This window comes from Phoenix dactylifera, chromosome 14, assembly GCF_009389715.1.
Source record: "Phoenix dactylifera cultivar Barhee BC4 chromosome 14, palm_55x_up_171113_PBpolish2nd_filt_p, whole genome shotgun sequence".
Classification (NCBI taxonomy): Eukaryota; Viridiplantae; Streptophyta; class Magnoliopsida; order Arecales; family Arecaceae; genus Phoenix; species Phoenix dactylifera.
Window position 1 is genome coordinate 5492999 of NC_052405.1, and position 25031 is coordinate 5518029.

The 25031-nt window shown below is 38.8% G+C and overlaps 1 protein-coding gene across 3 annotated transcripts; it reads right to left on the reverse strand.

Annotated features, from left to right (window-relative positions):
- Positions 1–1864: 1864 nt before the first annotated feature.
- LOC103708091 (zinc finger CCCH domain-containing protein 27) lies at positions 1865–24551 on the reverse strand. Of its 3 annotated transcripts, XM_008792865.4 has the most exons (9): positions 24411–24551; positions 20386–20474; positions 19036–19134; positions 17556–18478; positions 16922–17036; positions 15807–16837; positions 15035–15376; positions 10086–10656; positions 1865–2275 (listed from the first exon to the last, which is right to left on the reverse strand). In XM_008792865.4, the coding sequence occupies exons 1-8, from the start codon at positions 24464–24466 to the stop codon at positions 10087–10089; spliced, it is 3225 nt and encodes a 1074-aa protein (XP_008791087.1). In that variant the 5' UTR covers positions 24467–24551; the 3' UTR covers positions 1865–2275; position 10086. The 3 variants fall into 3 exon arrangements, with proteins under 3 accessions (XP_008791087.1, XP_008791086.1, XP_008791088.1); XM_008792864.4 differs by having other exon boundaries at positions 15807–17036; XM_008792866.2 differs by lacking the exon at positions 20386–20474 and having other exon boundaries at positions 15807–17036.
- Between the last annotated feature and the right edge of the window lie 480 nt (positions 24552–25031).

Below are 25031 nucleotides of genomic sequence, written 5' to 3' on the forward strand. Positions count from 1 at the left end.
ACTGAATTAACAAAAAGAAAATAAAAGGACAAGATTCGAATACACATATAGCACTTATTGTGACATTCTAGTCCTTTAAATACAAATATCTACAGGAACTATATAGTCATAGAAATATCTCCAGAAAATATGTAACGCTAGAAGCCTAGATCCATCCATTAGAAATATTCTATGGAAATATCTCAAATAATAGAAATCTCTAGAGACTTCTGGATAACTTTACGTAAGCATGCATGCATGCTCATGCAGAGATATTTGGAATGGGTTTCAGGTTTTCAAGTATGGATCCACATACAATAAGACCTTGGGTCTAAACTCTAAATTCAGAATTCTGACCTAATCCAATAGCATATTAAAATTATTTTTTCATACTCGAACTCCCTGTATCTGCTAGCAGGCCCACTCAACAGTCATACCTACCTGGTGACCAGGTTGGGCTCCACTTTCCAAACCAAACTTCCAGGAAAATTGGAAAGATGAAGGTAATCAAAAAGATTAAAAAGCTTTCAGGTGAAGGGTGGGCTCTGCTCCTGTTTTAAACTTTCCAAGGAAGGCCACTTTTTTCTAGAAAAATTAAACAGATGAAAGTAATCAGACAGGAAGGGTGGGCTCTGCCGGGTCCATGTGACAAAAGGAGATATCATCTGGATAAATTGAGTGCCAACAAACAACAGGACAATAAAATGAACTCAAGTGTCAAAAGGCAACCTAAAATTAATAGCCAGAATGATGGATAAATTTCCTGACATCAAGCCATTCCTGCAACCACCAAGCCTGTCAAAATAGATGCATGAACCATATAGACAGTATCTGCATTATCCATGTATCAAGCCAGAACAATTTGAATGACAATTTGAAAAATCTTCCTTTCAACGAAGGCTCAAACAGAATAGAGGAAAAAATACAGATGCCTGCTAAGGAAAAGTATACAAGTCCAGGCCTTCAGGTTGCAAATAAACATTTCAAACTCATCACCCACCTTTTCTTTTCTTTTCTTTTTCTTTTATCAATTCTTTTTTTCCCTCTCCAACAAACTTCATCTTTTCTTTTCTTCTTTTTTTTTCATTTTTTTAATTTTTGTCCCCTCTCATACATTCATACCACTCTTCATTTATTTCTGTTAATAAATTGATCCACTATCACAACCCTTGGCTTCCTTTTTCTGTTCTTTTTTTCTGCAATTTCTTTCCTTTTTTCCCAAATAAATGTTTCATGTGTACACACATTGTCATCCAGTCATCAATGGCTGGCAGGTAGCAATGTGCTGACATCATAGCAGTTTCAGGAGGCTGGCGATTCCCTCAACTTTATATTAATAGAAAATTTTTTTGCTAAATGCAAGCAAAAAAGGTGGGAAAAGAAAAAACATGCAATAAGACAAATAAATGGTGGAGCTTACCAGATTTCTAGTGTTATGCCATCCAAACTCCTGTACTCTCAAGTCAATGTGAAACCTTCTCACTTCAGGAAATAAACATGGAACAGTTGATCCAACCAAATAGCCCCACAATGCTAGTCAAAATTCTCCATCTCGGTAGCGGACTCCATACCAGTGTCACACTAACACAGTGTCTGTACGGTATGGTATGGAGTTTTTTGGCATACCGACGCCGTTACACTAACACAGTGTCTGTACAGTACGATACGGAGATTTTTTTGGTATACCGAGTATCGGTACGCCACTCATACCGGATACCGGTACCGAATCAATATGGTACAGTACGTTTTGTACTGCCCGATTCGAGCCAGTACGCCCCGTACTGCTTAATTCAGGTTGGTACAGCATACTTTGATGCTAGTAATAAAATAACCTACACATATAGCCCACTGAAGGTATGCAGCAGAAGTACCTTAAAACATGACATTAGTTATATGGCAATGATAATTTCTATAATCAAGGTTAAAGTATAATACTCATCAATGTAAAGTGCCAATTGACAGCAAGATGAACATGAATAACCTAAAGGAAATTACATTTCTAAAAGTAAATGCAGACGAAACCCAATCCGGGTAGCGACTAGTTCGCAATTATCCTTTTCCTTGCAACATAGTGTTTTCAACAAAGGAATGTTATGTATTCAAGTCTGCTGCCACAGCTAACAAGATTTGCAACTGGATTTTCTTTGAATGTTGCAAATGATGTCGGAAAGTTCTTTCTCCACTCAAGAAGGAAAAAAACAAAACAACTTTCTGTTGGATACGAGAACTCCAAGGGAGCAACGGATATTTATGTACGCTGAAGCCTCACTGAGCACCAAAATCTGATCCAGAGTGCCTGCATAAAAACAAAGTTATGGAGTGATGATTTATGATCATAAAAATTAAAGAAGGTGGTGCTCAGTTTCTGCATGTTATGGTAATATTCATTCTATAAAATGCTGAAGAGCTAACACTTGATATCCAAAACATTTCATAATTTACTTTCCAGCTAAAAGAATTTGCAGGAAAAAAAGACTATTTGTGTCATAAAACGTCATGCATAAACATGAACAATGGCATTGGTATAAGCTTGAGTTAACCAGTTTTTATGCACCACCGAGGAACTCACGTAAACTAACAATAATAAAAGGTTAACAAAATCGATCCCCTCACTGTCACACACCCAAATCAACATTGTCCAAGAAATCAGCAAGCTAGGAGCTAAATTATGTATAACTAACAAATTTGGAATCTTCCCATCTTTCTCATGATTGGTTAGAATTTTTATGGGTGGTAGGCCAGTAAGAAAACTAACTATTTTGGCTCTTTGTTGTGGCCCTAGAGATAATTTACTACTTTTAGCTCTTTATTTCCTCTTGCTTCTACTGTAACACAAAATTCCCAAGCAATGTAGCACTCTTTTAACTGCTGCTTTTTTTTTGGAACTGCCACCATTAAAAGCTGTCAGAAAAAGGAGGACAGCACCACATCAATTGAATGATTTTTTTTTCTCTAGTGAAATCTCTGAGTTACCAATTATTTCCTTTCCATTTACTTCTCTAAGTAAAAGGATGATTATGAAAATCTGCCAGCATTGGGAGTTTGAAATTTTTTTTTTTTTGTTTTTTTTTTTGCTTCTGCAAATGTCACGGGCTAATGCTAGGGCGGACCATTTTGCACACGTGAAAAGTTCCTGCCACATGGGAACTGGTCACAAGTCATGAGAATTAGTGCAGTATACAGAGGGTCATTGAGTATAGTGTCATACTGTCATACATGGAAAGTAGGACTGAGAGAACTTTTCATGTGCACTAACAGGCACCCCAGAGCATTTTCCTGGGCTACAATAGACGGATGGTGTGGTACTGCGATGCTTATTTAGTGTTGTACACTTTCCATTTAAAATATTCAGCTTTTCCAGTAAAAATTGACCACAAGGGAGAGAGAGGTTAAACCATAATACATAACTGACTTGCATCAAAAATAGCATGAAACATGAGATTTCACACTGCCATAGTATTGGCTTTTCTCCAAAGTTCATCCTTAGTTACAAGTCGCATATATTTACACTCATCTTCACAGATTATGTATTACTGCTTTAAAAATCATTCGTTGGCTAATGATATGTTTTAGAAGTACAATTATATCATCCTGTCCAATTAGCAATTATTCTCTTATTTTTAGATGTTCTGATGTGATTACTAGTTTGCTGAGGCATCTAATTAGCAAACATTTTTTCGTCTAGATATTGCTTTAAGTTGCTGTAGTTTATATTAATTTTCTGCCATTATGAGCCTCTAGGGCATGTCCTTTTTGTAAAACAGGCTTATGTAGGATTTAAATTTAATAGACCATACGGAAAAATGCAGCTGCCACTTTTAAATTGTATGGGTTATTTACCTTGGATTCTACTCAAAAGTGAGAATAAGAGGATTAACTAATTTCAGGAAACCATCTATTTACGAAAGTACCAATAGTTGCAGCTTGGGTTAGGTTGCTGAACTGCCCTAAGTTTCATCTCATTTTTCCTCAAGACTACTCTTCTTTCTTGATTCATCAATAGTATCAAAAGAAAAAGGTTGTGGATTTTATTAAGGGCTTCAAGATAGGGAGTTGCATACCACATACTTATGTCGATGACTTATATTTATGGTGTCTAGAGGGGAATTGGTGAATGCCTGGTCCTGATTGCTTGCTTTGAGCAATGTCATCCATATACTTATGGATATGAGTATGCCAGTTGGGTACAGGTCCACCTAAAAAAAAAAGCACTTGAACCTTATACCTGCAGTACATGTGATATATGCTTAGAGTAGTTTTTGGGCCTCTAAAATCAACTAATCTAAGATATTAATTCTTGCAATGGATATAAACAAGACCAATCCTGCATTTTTTGTGACACTTAGGACTATTGGGACCACCACTTGACATGAAAAATTATAGTTTAGAGAGTTGTTGTCTCTTCGATCACAACTATCTCATCAGAATACTCCTGCTTCTCCTCCATTATTGCCATCGAGATCCTACTCCCTTGCATAGGGGACCGGATGCGGAGCCCCACCTCCGCGTCTCCCCAACCTCCGCCTCCTCCTCACGGAGGCTCCCCAGCTTCCGTCAGCCGGCCTCTCTCTTCCTTCCTCTCGTTCTCCCTCCCTCCCCCGCTCTCTCTCTCTCGTTCTCCCTCTCCCCCACCTCTACTGTGTCGGTATTGGGCCGGCACGGCACGGCACAGGGCTGTACCGATCTGTGCCGCCAAGCAACCGATACGGGCCCGGTACCGGCATAGCAAACATTGTCTTTGAGATTTTAAGACACTCAAGGCAAGCGTTTTTGCATCCAAATCGAGGATAAAGCTTTAATACACGACTCTATGTGTGTGTGTGTGTGTGTGTGTGTGTGTGTGTGATGGGGGGTTCTTGTATGCCATGGCCCCAAAATAATGCACAAGACAGATGGCCACTTTTAGATTCAGTGTTTGTAGTAATGGTGGTCAAATCACTATAAGATTGCCATTTCTAAGCCAAGGAGGGCATGGGGGGGCTAATCAAAAGGTTGAGCCAGGCGGGCTTTCTACCGAGCCGGGGTGACCTTTTTACCAAGCCGGGGAGGTTTAATCAAATTGGAGCTGGTTCAGCCTATTTACCGAGCTGACAGAGCGAATCATCATGGTTCCCTATCGGTTCAGTTCGGTACAAGATAGTACATCCAACCATGCAATGAATATATGTATTAAAAATCCATATACATGGAAAAAAATTATACGGTAATATATTTAAACGGGGTGCTATTGATCAATTTAAGCTATTGACCAAATAAAAGTTATATCAGCTATTGTGTTTTTCAGGGAGATCGGAACACAAGTTTATGTATCCAGAAAACTAAAAATGTCAATATTATTATTAAATGAGCAACTTGATTACATATATTATAGAAACTAAATATACTTCTTATACCTTAAATGATTTTTAAAGCAATAAAACATGCTGTCCAATCATGTATACCTTTACTTTAAAGCATTAGCCATGCCCTAGTATCTATGAAGGACTCAAATCGTAAAAGCATCTAACAAACATGCATTATTTATTTGTTGTTATATAGAAATAGGTCTTAATACAATAATAAATTTCCATCATGGCAAGAGGAGGACAATTTATTTCCATTTATGCCTTCAACTATCCTTCCCTTTGTCATTATTATGATACATTAAGAGGCAAAAAGAAGAAAGTGAATATCCATCCACCTATGGAATCTTAGTGAGAATGGTGGGAGAGAGGAGGGATAGTCATAGTTGAAGAGAAAAGGGGAATTATAGGAGTAATAGCAAACACATGAGATTCAAATTAATGCTTTTCTTAGAGTGTCTAAGACTGAAAACTTTTAGGGACCTATGGCCTTCCATTCACATTTAGTAAGATGGAGAGGGGAAGAGAGAGGGAGGGGGAGAGAGAAGGAGAGATGAAATGATGCATGGTAGCGCAAACCCCACTCCAATCAATTGACCAACGAGGGATTAAGAAAAGTAGGCAATACATTTGATAAATCATTAAGACTAACAAGATGATGGTAGGCAATTTTGAGAAGGGAGATTAGTATAAAGGAGTGAGGGCATTTTGGAAATAAAAATAGACAATATATTACAAGAACGTTCCAAAAATTAAAAATGATCCCTTTTTAATCTAGTATAGAAAATTAAAGTAGGCTTTTGGTGGATTATATTACTCAAAAGAATCGACACAATACATCCAGTCTATATCCCTCAACACTAAGATTGGCGGAACGGTCCTGAACCGGACGGTTCCGACTGACTCGAGCTGTACAAGCGGCTCACCAGTACAGTTCCGGCAACAGAAACGAGACCTATTGCCGGAGCCGAAGAAGGAGAAGGAAAGAGAGAGCAAGCGGGGGAGGGAGAGGGAGAGGGAGAGGCGGCAGACGCCGACGAAGGGCCGTGGGGGGCCAACGGTTAAGGCTGTTAATGAGTCGAGCTGCTCGGGCTCGGCTCGGTAAAAGCCCGGCTCGGGCTCGGCTCGTTAGTCAAACGAGCCCGAGCCCAATATGAGGCTCGTTTACATCCAAGCCCGAGCAGCTCATGAGCCCAAACGAGCTCTAGTCTCCCACTGAAAAATCTTATTTCAGCACTATAATTCATAAAAATCTGACCACATAGAGAAATATAGCCTGTTATCGAGCTCGAGCCCGATTACGAGCCCGAGCTCGGGCTCGTTCTGGAGCTCGTAATTGAAACGAGCTTTACGAGCTCAAGCCCGAGCCTTTGCTTTGCCAAGCAAGCCCGAGCTCGAGCCCAATATAGAGCTCGTTACCGAGCCCGAGCCCGAGCCCGAGCTTCTGTGAAACGAGCCGAGCCGAGCTCTCCCAGGCTCGGGCTCGGCTCGGCTCGTTAACAGCCCTACCAGCGGTGGCCGTAGCAGGCAGCCTCCGCCTCCCTCTCTCTCTCTCCTCCTTCTCTCTCTCTTTTTCTCTCTCTCATAGTATCATGCCCTCGCTCATCGGTACAGGCTCGACATAAGCCGTACCAAGTCCTTCCGCCGGAAAACTGGTACGGTGCCCGGTACCAGTTCCTCAAACCTTGCTCTCTACTCTTCATCGTTTTCTTTTATAAAATCTCTACCATGATAAAGTGAACTGTGGGGATGTGACTCCACCCTATTTCGATTACACCTTCACATCACCCATTCTTTTCTAGCCATGGGTGTCTCTCAAATGGTCAAAAAAAAAACTTTTCTAAAGACAAGAACTCAAGAGTCCCAGATCCCTAAGCTGCTTCATACTACTATCGTAAAGAAAATTTTGGGGGTGCCACTCCTCCCCAAAGTTTGACTGCACTTCAATCTCCCAATCTTATAGCCAAGGGAGTCAATCTAGCAGTATTAAAAAAAAATTAATAACATTCTATCGAAAGCGAAATCTAAGAGTCCCAAATCCCTAAGCCCCTTTATATTTATTAAGCCTCAAAACCCCCCAAACCTAAGCTAATAAAGAGTGTGGTTTTGTGCACACATCTTTTCTAGAATTCTATCTTTATCTCCGCTGTTACAATGGGACTTTTTACCCTACTATTGTCAGCATCCATCGTTGGGATTAGAGTCCTAGAGCCACAGGGTTTTAGATGTGACTTGTGACAAATGGAAGTTAAATTGTAGACGGCAGCCACATCAGCATAGCCATCCATGTCTCTTATCACATGCAATTCAACCCCCAAGTTCAACTTCACTCTAGGCTTTTTTTTTTTTACCCTTTCTCCAATTCTATCTTGAGCATTTGTAACTCACCACAAGGCCCATCATGGAGACTGTACCCTGCACCTCCACACAATTTTCCTAATATTTCACAAGAGGCCACATGCTTCAATTTTTCCAACAAAAAAAAATCCCTTCATTCCATTTACATCTGCCAAGTGCATTTTTTGTGTTGCACGCCAGTCTGAAAATGATGTCAGATCTACAGCAATTTAGATTTGGATATACCTATGAGTTCAGTCTCAGATCAACTTCAAGAATAACTAAAACATCCATCTAATTTTCCAAGGATCATACAATAGGGGTTAATGACTCATATATATTTTATGGTTACAATTTAATTAAAGCACTTGTGTTGTCATAGCCAATAGGCATGCCAAATGGCATGTTCACTAGCATGAAGCATTAATTGTAGCAGACCTTACAAATACAACACCCCAGGATTTGGGCCATCACAGACACCCATTTCTGAACTATTTGAATACACCTGCAAGCTGCGAGATCTTTATTTTGTTTCAAATTCGCATTCTTAAAGCATTCTAGAAGGTAAGAAAGTTTTTAAGATTGTAGGGTGGCATGAGTATTATATTAGTCTATTAAGTTAAAAAGGTGTTATTCTTACTCTGAATTTAAGGATTGGAATTTGTGGTCCTTTGATCATTTTAAAATAAGACCTAAGAAAACAACCAAGTTGCTTCCTGTGAGAGAACTAAGGGTCTATTTGGTTTGAAGCAAAGCAACCAAAAAGAAAACAGAAAGGTAGAATTTTTCCATGAAAGAAAAAAGGATTTCCAGCAAGGTAATAATAAGCTTTTCAGATTTAACAATTTTCTATTCAAACAACTAAATGAAAAACTTGATTATCCAAGAAAAATAAGTTCTCCAAGCATATTTCCTAGTAATCAAAGAGAACCCAAGTTATTTCGTATGATTCTTACACTTTTACTAAGATAGCACTCCAACCTTCCTAACCCCGTGGCTCTCTACCAACAATTCTCAAACATCATCACTGTGGCTACTGAATCCTCCATCTATGATCTACCCTTCTATCGGTATCTTGGTTCTTACCTGTACTGGGAGAGCACAGCTTGTTGCCAACCAAAATTCTAAGAAGTACAGTAAAACAAGGATTGATTGAAGTTCCAATTTCTGGCAGCTCAGGATGTAATCTGTTTTGCTCAAGCAATAACATCTAGGCCAAAACTAGTAAGAAACAATCATAATCAGGTGGCAAATTATGAATATTTCTCGTTCCACTTGCTGACGTTTTGCCAGAATGCTTATTTGGTGACTTGTTTCAGGTTATTACAAAAACACCATAAATAATTATTATTAGTGACAAAATCAAACCTTTTCATCTTAAATTAGCTGCAAACAGGTGTCTATTGTACACCACAGATGCAGTTTATGCTGACCTTACTTGCCTCCTTTGGTTTTTAATATCATTCCAAGTTGTCAATCATGTTACATGACATTCCTGGAAGTATGATATTTATGATCTTTTCATTACTTGCCTATTGGATCTCAGAAATTAATCACCATCTTAGTTCCATCCGCCACGTAGTAAAGAATAGGGCTGCAAGCAAGTCGGGTTGGATTGGGGATGGGAACAACCCGAAGCCACACTATATTTGAATCAGGTAAAAAAATGAACTCAAACCTACAATTACCTTCAGGTTGGAATGGACCGGATTTAATATAGTTTTATCAATCCATTGGACTTTTCTGGTCAAATCAAGTGCAAATTATCAAACACAAATCATAATAAACATAATCAAAGTATTTACTTAGTTATATCGTAAATATATTATGCAATAAAATAATAGCAAGCAAAATGTAAACATTATTGAGAACATATTCTACATGGGATTTGATTGGTAACCATGCATAATTATAATCAACAACATAAATTATTCACAAATTATATCATGAGAAGAAGACTTATTTACTAGTTTTGAATCGGTCTGGTTCAGTTCAGCCATATCTGGAACAGGTCATTTTTCAAATCCAAGCCTAATCCAAATAACTTCAGTTCTGGTCAGACTGGATTAATTTTGGATCCATTCCAAATTGGAAGAAGTTCAATCCAATCCATTGCAGCCAGCAAAGATCCTCCCGTGTTTACCAAGTATCCCGCACAATATGTGGCCAGCTTTTAGTTCCCATTTTTCTTGCTTGAAGAGCTTTTTAGTTTTACTAATCACAAAATGATGTCATTCTTCTATCAAATCTGGCATTCAATCCGAATGGCCGCAGACGACCATTTTACCAAACAAAAACAATCAACTACTTGGATATTTACTAGCTATTTGTAAATATAATCGCATGTAGAACAAAACAAGACTACAAAAAAGCAATTTCCTGTTGGTTCAATAGATAAAAAGAGTTTGTGACCAAAATCCATCATACCTCACTTTGCAAAACCGATGTTGACGTTATCTTCAACCATGGGAACATCAGACATTGGGGGATGCTCCTCACATGGTATGGTACTGGAATCGGAGGTCTGTACCAGAGCCTTGGGAATGCTAGCAGGGGCAAAATTTGTGCTTTCAGCATCCATAACAGACACTCCATTTCCAATAGCAGCTACCTCGGACATGACATTGCATGTTGACTTTCCTGCAGTCAACGAAGATGACCCAGATGTTGCTACCTCAGCCTGGATATCAGCAGATGTCACTACCTCAGCTTGGACACCAGCACTTAAAGCCCTCATAGGAGTTGAAGTTTCTTGGATGTTATGATCAGTGCTGGAATTGGGAGAGGCTGTTAACCACATGAACTGCAAATTGTGGCCTTGCCAACATTTACCAGTAAGAAATGCCCTCATGGCAGATTGATGGGTGGTAAAAGTTACACATGCAGAGCAATTATGAGATGGCTTTAAGCCTGCATTCTCACTGTGAGCTTCCGGCTCTTCGAGCACAACAGAAGAGAGATCGCCAAATGATGAAAAATGATCGTTCAAAGCAGCAACCTGCAATGAACAAGAAGACATCACATCAATAGTAGAAAATAACCAGGTGACAGGCTGACAACAGCACGAATTTCTTTTTTTTTCTTTCCATGGAAATTTTAAAAAGAAGGAAGATATGAAATATATTATACAAACTACTACTGAAGGCACGAAGTGAAAAAAATGAGAGAGTATAAATGTTTCAGCCATGACAGTATGTAAGTATATGTCCTGTAACATGCATTATGCATGTTGTTTGATGACAAAGATATAAGACATTTTTTTTTAATTTTTGAGTAGAAGGAGACGGCTAACAGCCCAAGAATAATAATGCAGAAATAAGAGATTCACATTAGAACTTTAAATGCTTAGTTTCTTCAGATATTAAATATATTGATTTTTCTATCAGCAACAATGTCAGGCAAGGTGCAAGGAAACAGATTATTCAGACTCTAAAAAAGTTGAGGGCACAGTTACTAGTAAACAAGTAGCTTAAAGAAAATACTGCATATTGGTGGAGCAGGCAAAGAACAAGAATTTTTGGCAATGCAGACAGGAAAAAAAAAGACACTAAAATGTGAATTTTTCATTGACGTACTGTCAGAATTCAGGATATTTGGGCATGCAGGATCCTCATGAATCAGAGAAACCAATTGTCTAATCAATGCCACACCAACATGTCACGAACAAAATGTCCATACAACAAACCATAAGAGGTTAAAATAACAATCACAAAAGTACGTTAGGATCACAGTTACATTGTACATAGAGGGTGATAATCTTAAATTGTCCAGAAACAACGACCAAAACAATTTCATGCTTCAGTAACAAATGAGAGCATAACAAGGTATATTATCCTTTCTGTTACTTCACACCAATGACTGTTATCAAAATCATTGTGAGTCATGAATAATAAATCACAATGAATCATTTTAAAGGTTCCACTTCCATATGAATTAAATGATCTAATTATCTAACAATTTCAATTGTCAATAGTATGATTCAATTATCCAATGTGATTCAAGCTCACCTATGTCCACATAGTACAATATGGTACAATGTAATCTAAAACAGTATAAACCATTTCAATGGTATAAGCGTCTTTTGAGGAATTCAGTGGTATAAGTGTTACTCTATATATATACATAACATATATACATATATACATACATACATACATATATATAGAGAGAGAGAGAGAGAGAAAAGGGAGGCTAGAATGCTTCTGAAAGCATTTAATACCTAAAAACTAAAAAACATTTATTTTGGAGCCCTCTTACCTGTGCATCTAGCTAGCGAAAAAAGACTGGTAGCAACAAAGCTAGTAAGAGAAAACATTGCATAGACTATTTATTTTGCAATTCCAAATCGTTGATCTTGGTCTAAATATAAACATATAAAGATAAAATTTCAGATAATTTGGATGTTTCCAAACTATAGATCAAACTAAAACATAACATCATAATATTCAAATTGTCAATTTCATTTTCTTTTGATGCATGAGTAAAAGATCTCAGAAATTTGTGATTTTTGGTTTATATATCATAGATTATGATCAACAGTGCCAATTTTCATTTTGCTAGGATCTTTTCCACCAGGAAGCATGTGCAGCTAAATGCTCTCAAAGGTATTCTAACCTAACTCTATATGTGTATGTGTCTATGTATGTAGTATGTATGTAGTATGTATGCATGTATATGTAACATACATAGAAACACGCAATGCATGCATGCACACATACTGTTGTGGGATGGGGTTCCGAACTTTAGTCCCACATCGGCTAATCAGCGGAATGGTCTGTGCCTTATAATGAGGAGGCCTAAAACCTTTCCTCACGAGGGCCCTTTTGTGGGACAAAACCGTGAGGGACGCCCAAGCCCCCTGTACGAACTCCGCGCCTGCAGGTGGGTGCGCACCCCGTGCGAGCTCCGCGCCCGCGGGGCTCAGAACGGACAATACCTCGGGAGGGACGCAGCCGCTTTTCCCTCTCGGCCGGTGTGCGGGCTGTTGCCGGGATGAAAATCCCGCAACAGATGGCGCTAGAAGGAGGGCCCCGGCCACGCACAGACCTTCCCGCTGGGGGGGCTGTGTTGTAGGATGGGGTTCCGAACTTTAGTCCCACATCGGCTAATCAGCGGAAAGGTCTGTGCCTTATAATGAGGAGACCTAAAACCTTTCCTCACGAGGGCCCTTTTGTGGGATAAAACCGTGAGGGACGCCCAAGCCCACTGTACGAGCTCCGCGCCTGCAGGTGGGTGCGCACCCCGTGCGAGCTCCGTGCCCGCGGGGCCCAGAGCGGACAATACCTCGGGAGGGACGCAGCCGCTTTCGCTGCTCGGCCGGTGTGCGGGCTGTTGCCGGGGTGAAAATCCCGCAACAGATGGCGCTAGAAGGAGGGCCCCGGCCACGCACAGACCTTCCCGCTAGGGGGGCTGTGTTGTGGGATGGGGTTCCGAACTTTAGTCCCACATCGGCTAATCAGCGGAAAGGTCTGTGCCTTATAATGAGGAGGCCTAAAACCTTTCCTCACGAGGGCCCTTTTGTGGGACAAAACCGTGAGGGACGCCCAAGCCCCCTGTACGAGCTCCGCGCCTGCAGGTGGGTGCGCACCCCGTGCGAGCTCCGCGCCCGCGGGGCCCTGAGCGGACAATACCTCGGGAGGGACGCAGCCGCTTTTCCTGCTCGGCCGGTGTGCGGGCTGTTGCCGGGGTGAAAATCCCGCAACACATACATACATGCATATGGTGTTGTTAAAAGCGACAGCCTAGGCACTTTTTTTTGGCTGGGCTGTCAACCCTACCTCTTTAAGGGTTTCCTTTCCCAAATTCTTTATGTATTTAAGCTCCATATGGCACACGTAGGAGGATAGCGAGGGCTACCACCAACCTAGTATATCCAGTGGGCTGATCAATGACTACTAATAGGTCAGCCAACATTGACAAGAGGCAACGGCGATTATAGTGACCAGCACATCTCTTCTTCATCTAGCCATTATTCTATTTTTTTCCTAAATTTTCCTTTTATTCTACTTGCCACTCTCTAGTCCGCTTGCCGCCTCCTGCTTCTTGCTAGGTGCTAGGTACTTGGATGTGTTCAACAGCTTGCTAGATACTGTAGTAGCAGCAATTCTACTACCTCTCCTAGTAGATTTTGATCTTTAGACTTTTTAAGTGTGAAAAATAAGGTTTATGATCCCAAATAGATGAGTGTATATAGAATTTATGAACATGCTTATTTGTGCATATGATTAGAAGTATGAATAATAAAATCCTAGAAGGCTTTCCTCCCTGAGCAGCATATGATTAGAAGTATGAATAATAAAATCCTAGAAGGCTTTCCTCCCTGAGCAGCCTCCTAGGCACCTGCCTAAGCCATACAAGGGGTCCACCACCTGGCCTCACCTATGCATTTTAGCAATTTTGCATATGTACATACATATATATGAATATGTATGCATGTATGTGTGTGTATGCATTTGTATATACATATATGTGTGTATAAACCCACGCACATGCACGTGCAATGCATGTTTAAGAAAAATTATAAATAAAATAAAATAACAATTATAAAAATAAATAGATTTAAGTGATTTCTTATTTTATCTAAATCGGATTTTTATTATTGAATTTTAAAATCTTAAAGACACTTGAGTTTATTTCATAAATAAGGAGGTTGTAGGAAAGATATTCAATTGGACAATTGGATTGGAGAAAAAATTCCAAACAAAATTAAACTACATTTAGTTGTCTATGTTCCATTTTTCCCCTTTCAAAATAGCATCTTTAAGTATGTTTTATTAACCAAATCTAATATGTCATTTTGGTCAACAATTTTGACAAATAGAATCTTTTGGCAAATATATATCGCATTTTATAATAATTGAGAAGAAGTGCATGTTTCTTAAAAAGCCTAGAGTTATAAAGTAATAATGCATTCACAATATTTCTTTCCTGCAATGTTCTTTTTTTTCTTAGAACTAAGACGAGAAATGCTGGCCAAAATCTGGGTGAGGTTGGGACTTAAAATTCTTTCCCACAACATTCTATATCAAAGAATGAAAACAATCATAGATTCTCTGTGGATATTAAGTATTAATAATTTATATTGCAAACCTAAAATTCCTAAAACTGTTTACCAAAATATCTTTAAAATTGTATGGTAAATATCCCAAAAGCCTCACAATTCATCCCCTCCTTATTTGGCACCTACCAGCTGGAAAAAGAAAATTGATTTTTTATCTTCATATATAGTAGTTGGCAATCTTCCAAATCAATTAATGCAGATATATTCACATGAAAAGCTCAAGGTAGATTTTCCATTGCTGAAATAGTATTCCCAGCATAATGTACAGGCATGCTGTGTTTGTATGAGAGAGAGAGAGAGAGAAAGAGAGACTTACATTTGCAAACTCAGCTGGTAGAGGAGGAACAACTCTAAATGAAGTAGGAGAATTGTCCAGCTTAAATCTATCCAGCACTGGTGCTGGCAGACAACTTGTCTGTTTAATATTCCTAGGAGATTGCTGCAGAGTAGTTGCATTTTCTTTCGAAGAGGATAGAACAAGAATCTCTCCAGAATTTCTCTTTTCCAATGTCTTTTCAGCTTCCTGATGTGCCCCTGTTGTACTAATGTTTGTGGGTGTTGAGGCTGTAGCTTTAATCTCTGCTTCATGAGTTGTGTCCACTTTAAGCATTTTACCAGCCTGTTCAAAAGCTACTTCCCCCTTTTTACTTGAAATTGTCTGCAGTAAAAATGTCAAAGGTTCTGAATACCGTAAATACGGATCCACAAACTTAAAGGTAAATATTGTTATTGAAAAGTTATCCTTTTGATCTTAATTCTTTTAGATCAAAAACCAAATAAGTAGTAAAATGGAAAACCAAATCAACTACATGTAAATTTAGAAATCTTCAAGTCCTTCCTTTAAAATTGAAAAGCTAAGACATGAAGAAAAATTCAAAGGAGATTTCATATTAAGGGGAAAAGGATTTTACTAAGAATGGAAAAAAAAAAAGTTAAGGGAACAAACATTTTCATGTTGCAGATTTCTGAAAGTTGTCTTTGACAATCTAACAAAGTCTTAATTCTGGGAAAACAGTGGGCATATTTCCAACACAATTGCCAATACTATCTAAAAGATAGTTATATATAAGCAGAAAAAAAGAGATTACCTGTTTCTCTAATTTATCTAATTGGCGTCGGAATTCATCACGTTTCTTGTCCAAAATTTCCTGCTTTTTACGCAGTTCCTCTTTTAAAAGCTCCAAACCCTCCACCTTCTTTTGCACGGGCGGCGCTGCTTTTGGACCATGTGCTGACACACTTTTTGGAGGTCCACCAGCATGAAAAGATGTTTCGGCTCCAAGTGCACTACTTCCCTTTGGAGCTGTAGATGGGAGATTTTCTTTACCTCTGCCACCAATGGACAACTGAGATGCAACAGAAGGAACTGCCACACCAGGAGATTGTGTAGGCCTATTATGGACACTGCCATCTCCCTCGTCAGAAATTGTATCTCGGTTGGCCCACCAGAGTTTTATAAAACGGTTACCCATTACAGCATCAGGCGCCTTCAGTGCTGCTTCTGCCTCCTCCCTCTTAGAGAATTGGACAAAAGCCTTTTCACTGTTCAGTGGAATATAAATGTCAATAACCTCACCAAACTTCTGGAAGTGTGAAAGAAGAACCTCCCTTCTGTTGCTCTTTTGAGGAATACCATTTACATAGAGAGTACGAGATGCTTTCTGAGATGCTCTACCACCATTACGCCCAGAATCTGCACGCAGTCTTGGTAAAGGTTGAATAGCTGTTGCTTTTGGACCCATCTCCTTACCAGCAGCTCGTTTTCCTTGAGTAGCAGCACAACTATCAGCTATTGCTTCCTCGTGATCTATCTTCATTTCACTCCCAATATGACCTGTCGCATTTGTATTACTATTAGCCTTCCTTCCAGTTTCTGACTTATTCCCAGGACCGATGCGGCCCCAGACAGAGCCAATATTGGCTGCAAAGCTTCTGCCTGCATGTTCACTTTCAATGCCATCAATTGACCTGAGACCCTGGTGAGCAGAAGAATCAGCTTCCCATAAAGTATCATCATCATTGTTTGGCGTAGGAAGCCTCAAGTGTGCATTTGATGTTTCAGGATGTTCATTGTTCCACAGAGGCTGATCAGGATCATATACGTCTGCTTCAGCAACACCTGAAGCAGATGAAACTCCATTATTCAGTTTCAATGCATCATCTGTCACTCCAGATTTGTTATTTTTTGTAGATGCAGCTTTACTGTTCGTCAAGAGGCTTGAAGATGCACTAGCGGGAGGTACAGATCCTGCCCCAGCTTGAATTCCCAGTGCGTGTGAACTTGGAATTGAGACAGGAAGATTGAATTGAGACAGACTCTGCAAATTGCTAAAGAATCTATTACTGATGAAAGATATACAAAATAGTACATGATAAAATCATGTTTATCGCATGTATGAAATGCATACTACCACATACAGTTCGTCAGAATTTGGCAAGTGATTTTTGGCTGCACTAAGAATTTATACTTCCATAAAACCACAATAAGAATAGCACTAGGGATGTCAATCCCAACTAAAACAAGAGATCTAGGCAAGGCCCAAATGGAAGAACTGACTATGTAAATCATGCTAACAACAGGGACTTATTAATTTTGAGGTATGAAATTGTTCTGCCCATGGAATTTCCAGAATAAAACAGTGTCCAATATCAAACGCAATACATTAGAATCCTATGATTGGGAAGTTCTAATTTATCTCTTGTGTACTTTCTTAAAAGCATGTTTAGTTACAAATATGGGTGAAAGTTTATGTTTCTAAATATCTAAGCAGTGAAATATATTGATGCATGCTAACGTACTCACAAAAAGTTGGATTGCAAAAACAGTAGATATGCACCTGGACATCTTCAACAACAATTCGATTTACACCATGTTCCATCGGGCACATATCCCCTCTCAAGCAAAAGCCCCGCTCCTCAAAGTCTCTACAACGCTGACGTGGCATGCCAATATTTAGTAGAGGGCTGATTGAGGGCTGAAGAGTCCCTTGCAAACCAAGTGGGTGAATTGTATCCAAAATTCTGTTATTCATTCCAGGAATAAAGCCATAGGCACCCCAAGATGTATTTTGTGTACTTGCAGCACTCGGTAAACCTGCCCCCACATAAAGACTAGAATGTGTGGGTGGTCCTTGTGAAGCCATCTGTGATGCAAAATCAAGAGTGTCATATTGGTTGAATCTTGAATCATGTTGACTCCAGGGAACGGTATTCCTTCCTCTTCCCCTCCCTATAGAAGGACGACCTGTGGATGCAGATGAATCAAAACGAGAACCACTATCAGAACGAAACTGGTTCACTCTAGCACGTGGGCCTGAATCTGGAAGAGCCCGAATCTGTGGTGTCAAGCCAGCGCGGCGTTTCTCTGACCTTGAAGAGACATCCCTCTCCAAACTAGATGGAGGATCAGTTTCCAGAAAACGTTGTCCATTTTCAAAAGGCCTGTTTCGCTTTCTGTTGGGCCTTCTTATAGGTAGTCCATGAACATCATTGTCAAAAGAATGAGGTCGAACCTCCCGCCTACGATGTTTGTGGTTACGATCATCATCATCACTAATTTCTTTGTCTTCAGGATCACTGTCAGGTTCAGAAGAAGAAGAATGAATTTCTTCCTTTGGTGATGAACTTGCCATCTGTACAGTGTCTATTGTGGGAGATAGTGATAACTCCAATTTCTTAATAACATCCAAGTTTGCATGGGCTATTGAAATTGAACCATCTTCAAGGGCCTGGAACAACTTTGTCATAAATGATTTTGTACCTGCAAACATAAGAAGAATGGAAGCATTAATTGGTGACTGACCGAAGCAGAACATATAAAATAAATTACACGATAGCTTTGGGTAATGTCAACCTTTTAATGCATGTAACCCATAAATGTAATTAAAAGAATTGGAGGAGCAAAAAGGCAAAAAAGAAATTGTTATTTTTTTATATTATGTAATAATTTTCTATATGTTATGTAATAACCTATGTGCATTTATTTTTATTTGCTACATATGGTTTAAAAAAGGTGCCTGCTAATCTTAAATATATTAAAATTGGATGCATGTTAACCTCATGTAAAAAGAAAACCCCTATTACAAATAATAATCTCATAAGTGCATTGACACATCCCTTTTGTTTGAATATGTAACATGATGGAATACTGGATAGTCAAATGCAAAAACTGAAAAGCTTTCTATCAAATGAGCAATGAACTATCATGCAAATAATCAAAGGCTTTGATCAAAAAAAGGTGGATATATAATAATTCAAGGATGAAATATCACTTTGGCATCTATAATCTGTAAAAATATTGGTGGCTGAGAAACATACCATCACAAACACCAATATGTTTTCCGCCAATAAAAACATTTGGAACTGTCCCTTGTCCAGTCCATTCTGTTAGTGCAGATTGTAGTGCAGTTCCATCACCTTCATGAATGAGATTAAACCAGTCAGAAAAAATAACAAAAGAAAAAGAGAGAATTTTTTTTATCCACCTAGAATAGTCTTTGAGAATAACTATGATGGAATCAGTAAGTAATAGGACATAGATTATACAGTTTAATCATTTGGAAGAAGAGGATAAAATTGTTTCACAGCATTTATAGAAGGTGATTATATGCCCACGACCAAATTGATGTAAGAAAAAAAATACAGTAACAATGAATTCCATCTCATGACCTTAAATATTACTAATAGGCATGAGTTATGCTACAAAGACATCAAGTCTGATTAAGCGAAGTCCAAAAAGTCATGAGTCATGCTACAAAGGCAGCAAGTCTGATTAAGCAAAGTCCAACAAGGTGTGATGCTACTTTGTAGCTTATTTATAACCTCAATATAAGGAAAATAATGTATACACAATGAGATACTACTGGGGCAAGACCAGCAATATACCCTATTCTGTATTTTTCGAAAGCATCCAAATCCAGGCAAACTCACAAAGTGAGAATCCTACCATCCAGGGGGAACCAAAATATTTCCTATGCATGCAAGTCCTGTTCAATTACCACTGTGGTTTCAAGTGTTGGCTGTGACAGTCCATTCCAGGCCAATACCAGCCCCTAGTACCAAGTCGTTACCAAGTACCAAGTTTGCTGGCATATATCAACCAGTGCTTATCAGGCATGGATCAACATGGCTCGGCACTGCTCAGTGTTGAGCCAAACAACCTCCTTTATAATTTTTCTGTTACAACACAGCACAGCATGTGTCAACACATGCCATGTCAGTGCACTTAAATCTTTCATCACCTCACATGAAGAAACCTGCCGGTGCCACAATGAAGTTATCCACTGCAGTTTATTATAGTCTCAGGCAACACAAAAGAATCAAATACCACCATGATTGTATCCTATTTCTGCCAAGTCTGATGAAAGTTAGACTCTTGCAGTTTAATATCATCAAAGATAATATGTTCTCTTGCCTCAGCAAGAAAGATGTCTTTTTTCACTTAATAACAATTTCAGGGTATAACCGACAAAGAAATGAAGTTAAACAATCATCAATCAAGACTGCATGATAAATCATGTATTGGTGTTCACAAGATCTTCCACATGAAAACAATAAAGAATATTACACATAAGCAGGAATATAGAGATCGAAAACATTCTGCACCATTAAGAAGCAAGCACAATCTGACGATCTCCAGAATAAAATTGATCAAGTACTCATACTCACTTTCAACATCTAATTCAATCACTTTATAAGTTGCTCCTAATTGTGTTAGCAACTGCTTAACCTGCTTGCAATATTCACAATTTGTCTTGCTGCAACCATCATAAACCGCATTAGAAATCCATGAGCCAAAGAAGGTAAAAGGATGAATTACATGTTAATGAAAAACAAAGAGTCAACATCAACAGTCAAGACAATGAGCTGGCACTAAATGAATGAGATCCTTTAGAGTAGTTGAAGATTTCATGTATATATTCACCCATGGGTTTTTTTCTACTCAAGTCAACTCAACTAAGCCTTAATCCCCAACTAGTTGGCCTCAGCTACATAAATGCTTTTCCTCCATTCCGCTCAGTTTAAGGCCATGCTTTCCAAGAGATGTTGAGATATCAAGTTCTTCTTTACATCTCATCCCATATAATTTTTGGTCTACCTCTATGACTCTTTCCTTCTACATCTATCAAATCGCTCTTTCGTACTGATACATTCTTCAGCCTACGTTATTAATGTCCGGACCATCTAAGTCATCCTTGTCTCAATTTATCATTGACTTGTGCTATCCACACCTTTTTACGAATGACATCATTTTTATTCCATCTTTCCTTGTATTATCATGCATCCATATTAACATTTTCATTTCAGCTATACTCCTCTAATGAACATATTTTCTAATTGCCTAACATTCTGTACCATAATACATAGCTGATCATATAGTTGTCCTATAAAATTTTTCCTTCAACTTGATCGGTATCTTACAATCATATATTATCCCGATTGCACTTCTCTATTTTATCCAAACTGTTTTAATCCGCCCATAGATTTTTATCAATTATAAAATTTATATGTCATCAGCGAAATCTTATATGAAGTGGATTTTTGATAAGGTATTAATGTTTACACATTATTTAATTTTTATTTTCTTACACAACATGTTTATAATATAAGTAACTTGTTTATGCATATTTCTTATGGCTAGTGATTGGATTTGTTTTTTCCCTATTTGACCTAACAAACTCAATAAATCAATAAATAAATCCTAAATTCAATCATATCTTATCCGAATGGAAATGAATTAGGCTTGGGTTCAGTCTTTTGATTGGATCAAATCTATGGTGTGCCAATTTCAATCCAACCTAATCCACTTGCAGCCCTACTTACGAGAAACTACAAACATGAAAATGATGAAGTAGGCAAGAAGTCACCATGTTGCCTTAATTAAATCAACGAGCTTACTCTTTCTTTTTTACCTTCAACTTGGAAATATGAGTTTCAGGCTTCCCTATTCTTCAAATTTCATAGGAGGGGCAGTGTGGCATGATAATGTTAACAAATCCAAGTGTTTAATGATTAAAGCACAAAATAAAGTTAACCTATGTCAAAACATGGTTGTTGAGACCAAGGTTTTAAATCCTATGGGACGGAGGTGACCCGGTTTCTCTATGGAAAGAGACACCCTGCTACCTCGCCCCATCCCAACGGTGGTCCCATTCATGCAACCCTTCGTCTCTCCCCTTCGTCTATCATTTCTTTCTCTTCTTTCTTTCCTTCCTTTCTTTCTTTTTCTTATCCCTTCCTTTATTTCTTTTGTCCATTTTCTTCTTCTTTCCCTTGACTTTCTTCCTTCTTTCCTTCTTTTCTTTCTTTTCCTTCTTCCCTTTTCTTTCTTTCCTTTTTCTTCTTCTTCTTTCCTTTCACTTCTTGCTTTTATCCCATCACATCTTTCCTTCCTTTTTTTCTTTTTTTCTTTCTTCTTCTCTCCCCACATGGATGGGTTTCAGAGCCCCAACCCCATCCCAGTCCGGTTTTCTCACAGGAACGGGATGGGACGGCCGAGACACCTCCCATCCCGCTAGGACTTAAAACCTTACTTGAGACAATTACCTTGCTTAAACGCATCATCATCCCGACATTCAAATACTAGAAAATCAAAAATCGAGACTTTTAAACTTGTTTTTTTATCTATAATTAGATATAACATGTTCAAGATGTTCGAGAGCAAGTTAGCTTGGTGGCTGACCGGATTAGGCAATCATAGAAGATTTTTTTACCTATTTTCTCTGCAATAAAGACCATGCCTGATTTACATTTTATAAATCTGACAGTGAAGAAATCCTCCTTTCAATCACGCCAGTCAACTTCATCATCAACTGTTCTTTATAGGCTACACGACAAACATCTCCATTGCCATAAGTTGGCATGACCAAGAATTGGGTACCAATTAGCCAAGGGTTGACATTGGGTAAAGAGTCAGTCTTCGGATCACACCCTGATCCATGAATAGAAGGCTAGTTGGAAAATAAAAAATAATCTCTTGCTAAATTTGAAAATCAAATATTTAATTGAAATATATATTATTCTTTGATAATTTTAATCAAAGATCTTATTGTGTGCTGATTTGAAAATTGTATAGTTGGTCACAAAAATAATGAAGATACATGTCACTAAATTTCAACAAAAGGTATAGGGCTAAGGCTCATACAAGGGAACTACGGAATAAGTAAATGCTAACATTACATAATTCTGCATCCCAGATTCTGTGCAAGCAACAAAAATACAAGCCTTGCTTAACACCAAGTTCTGGGTAATGTCCTCCTTTGACCAGACCTGAAACTTATATGCGGTATGATCATCTAAATGCTTCTTGAACCATGTTAAAAGTCAAGGAGCTAGCCAACTCACTTCCAACCTTATCTGGACTTTTGATTAGAAACAGTTTGATAATTACAGTACATTTGATTTACCGTTTACAACACAATGATATAGTTCCTTTAGTCTAGCGTTAGCCCCTTGGTTTTCAGTTATGATGGTTTTTTCAAATAACAGCAATGCTTTTGATTCTAGATCATGAAGCTTTCTAGAACAAGGTTTTTAAAAAGACAATTAGAATGAGGATACAGCAAGTATCACTTTTACTTTCCTGAAAATGTTGGCTGTGGAAAAGGCTTCTAATACAGGATAATCTCAAAACGAAGATAGCAAAATGTTCTTTATAAACTTTTGCTCCTAAAAAATGCATAGAAATCTTTTCCCGTCGCTTTGTTTTTTAATTTTGACTTTAAATGGACACTCTCATGTCAAGCCCTTCAACACATTCAACTTTTTCCTTCCTTTGACTACAAGTCATGGAGTAAAAGTTACATTGACACATGTACCTAGACAAAGGTTGTAGAAACTTGGAAAACAACATAAGAAACCATCTTGCCTCGTTTCTAATTTTTTTTTATAAGCAAAAACAGGGCAAGCCTAAAGAAGTTTTAACATCTCTAACTTTTCACTGGTGCTAAGGTTTGGAAAAAAAAATTATCCACCAAAGAAGCCTTCACAAGAGCAGGCCCTACAGAACTTTTAAAATCTCTAGCTTTCCTTGACTAAGCTTCGGAATCTCATCCATCAAAGAAGCCATTAACAGTCAATCGAATAGAAATGCAGCTTTTTCCCGTACAAAAAATAAACAAGTTACAGGCAACTCCAAAGTCCTCATAGACAACAGTTTCAATCACTAGAGATACTTTTGTGGCCGTTTGTGGTGCTTCCTTCCCTTTCTTATTCAAGATAGATTAAAAACTCATATGTTCTCGATAAAGGGTTCCAACTCCCCAAACTTTGTCATTCTATCAATTTAACAAAATCATGCATCCTCTTTCTCAAATTAACATACAAGAAAGCAAAATTTTCGCACATACACTACCCATCCACGCCACTCTTCACTCAAAAATCCAAAAATTCACGCCATCCCTCAAAAAAATACCTATTTCCCGAACTCACAGCTCCCCCCCCCCCCCCTCTCTCTCCTAAAGGTCCCTCTGTCGGCTACATTTCGACGCGTAAACCCTAATTTCTAATCCCAAAACCCATCCCCGAATCCCTATCCCGTCATCAGACCGAGCGCCGATCACCAGATAATCAAAATGAAGAGGTCGAAAAGAAAACCAGAAAAAAAAGGGGGAATGAATTCGGAATTCAACGGGAGAAGAAGGAAGCCATCGAATTCGAAGGAAAGAAGGAAGAGCGGGAGAGGGGAACTGCACCTGAAGACGACGACAGGAGCGGAGGATGCGATCTCCTTGGCCTTGGCGAGCGCCATGTCGAACCCTAACCTATCCTCCGCGGGAGAGCTGCTCCTGCCATGGCCATTAGTGGGGTTGCGACGGCCGGGCGGGGGCTGGGCTGGGCCGGGAGGTCGACTTGTGGTTGGCGGGCATTATTTAACACCGTGAACAAGGCTTGGGCTCCTGGCCCGGCCTAGCCCAGTGTTATGTGATTGGACCTAGCCTGGCCCGGCCTAGCCCAGTGTTATGTGATTGGACCTAGCCTGGCCAAAGGAATTCATTGGATGGGCCAGGCCTAATTTCAGCCCATGGACTCGAAATAGTAACTTTTGGCATGAGGTGATGGGTCTCAAACTATTGAAATCCCACAACACTACCAATTTGAAGACCATCATTTGAAAACTATCTTCTAAATTAAACCATATTGAATCATTTGAATCTCTCGCCTACATAATTTAATAATTTGCATTGGCTTATGTGAGATCAAAAGAGAACGAAAGGGCTAGAAAAGCTCAAACTTTTAAGGGTTTTGTTTTGCATGAATATCCTCCTAAATATCGAACTTTATATGAACACCCCCCTCAAATTGATATTTGCATG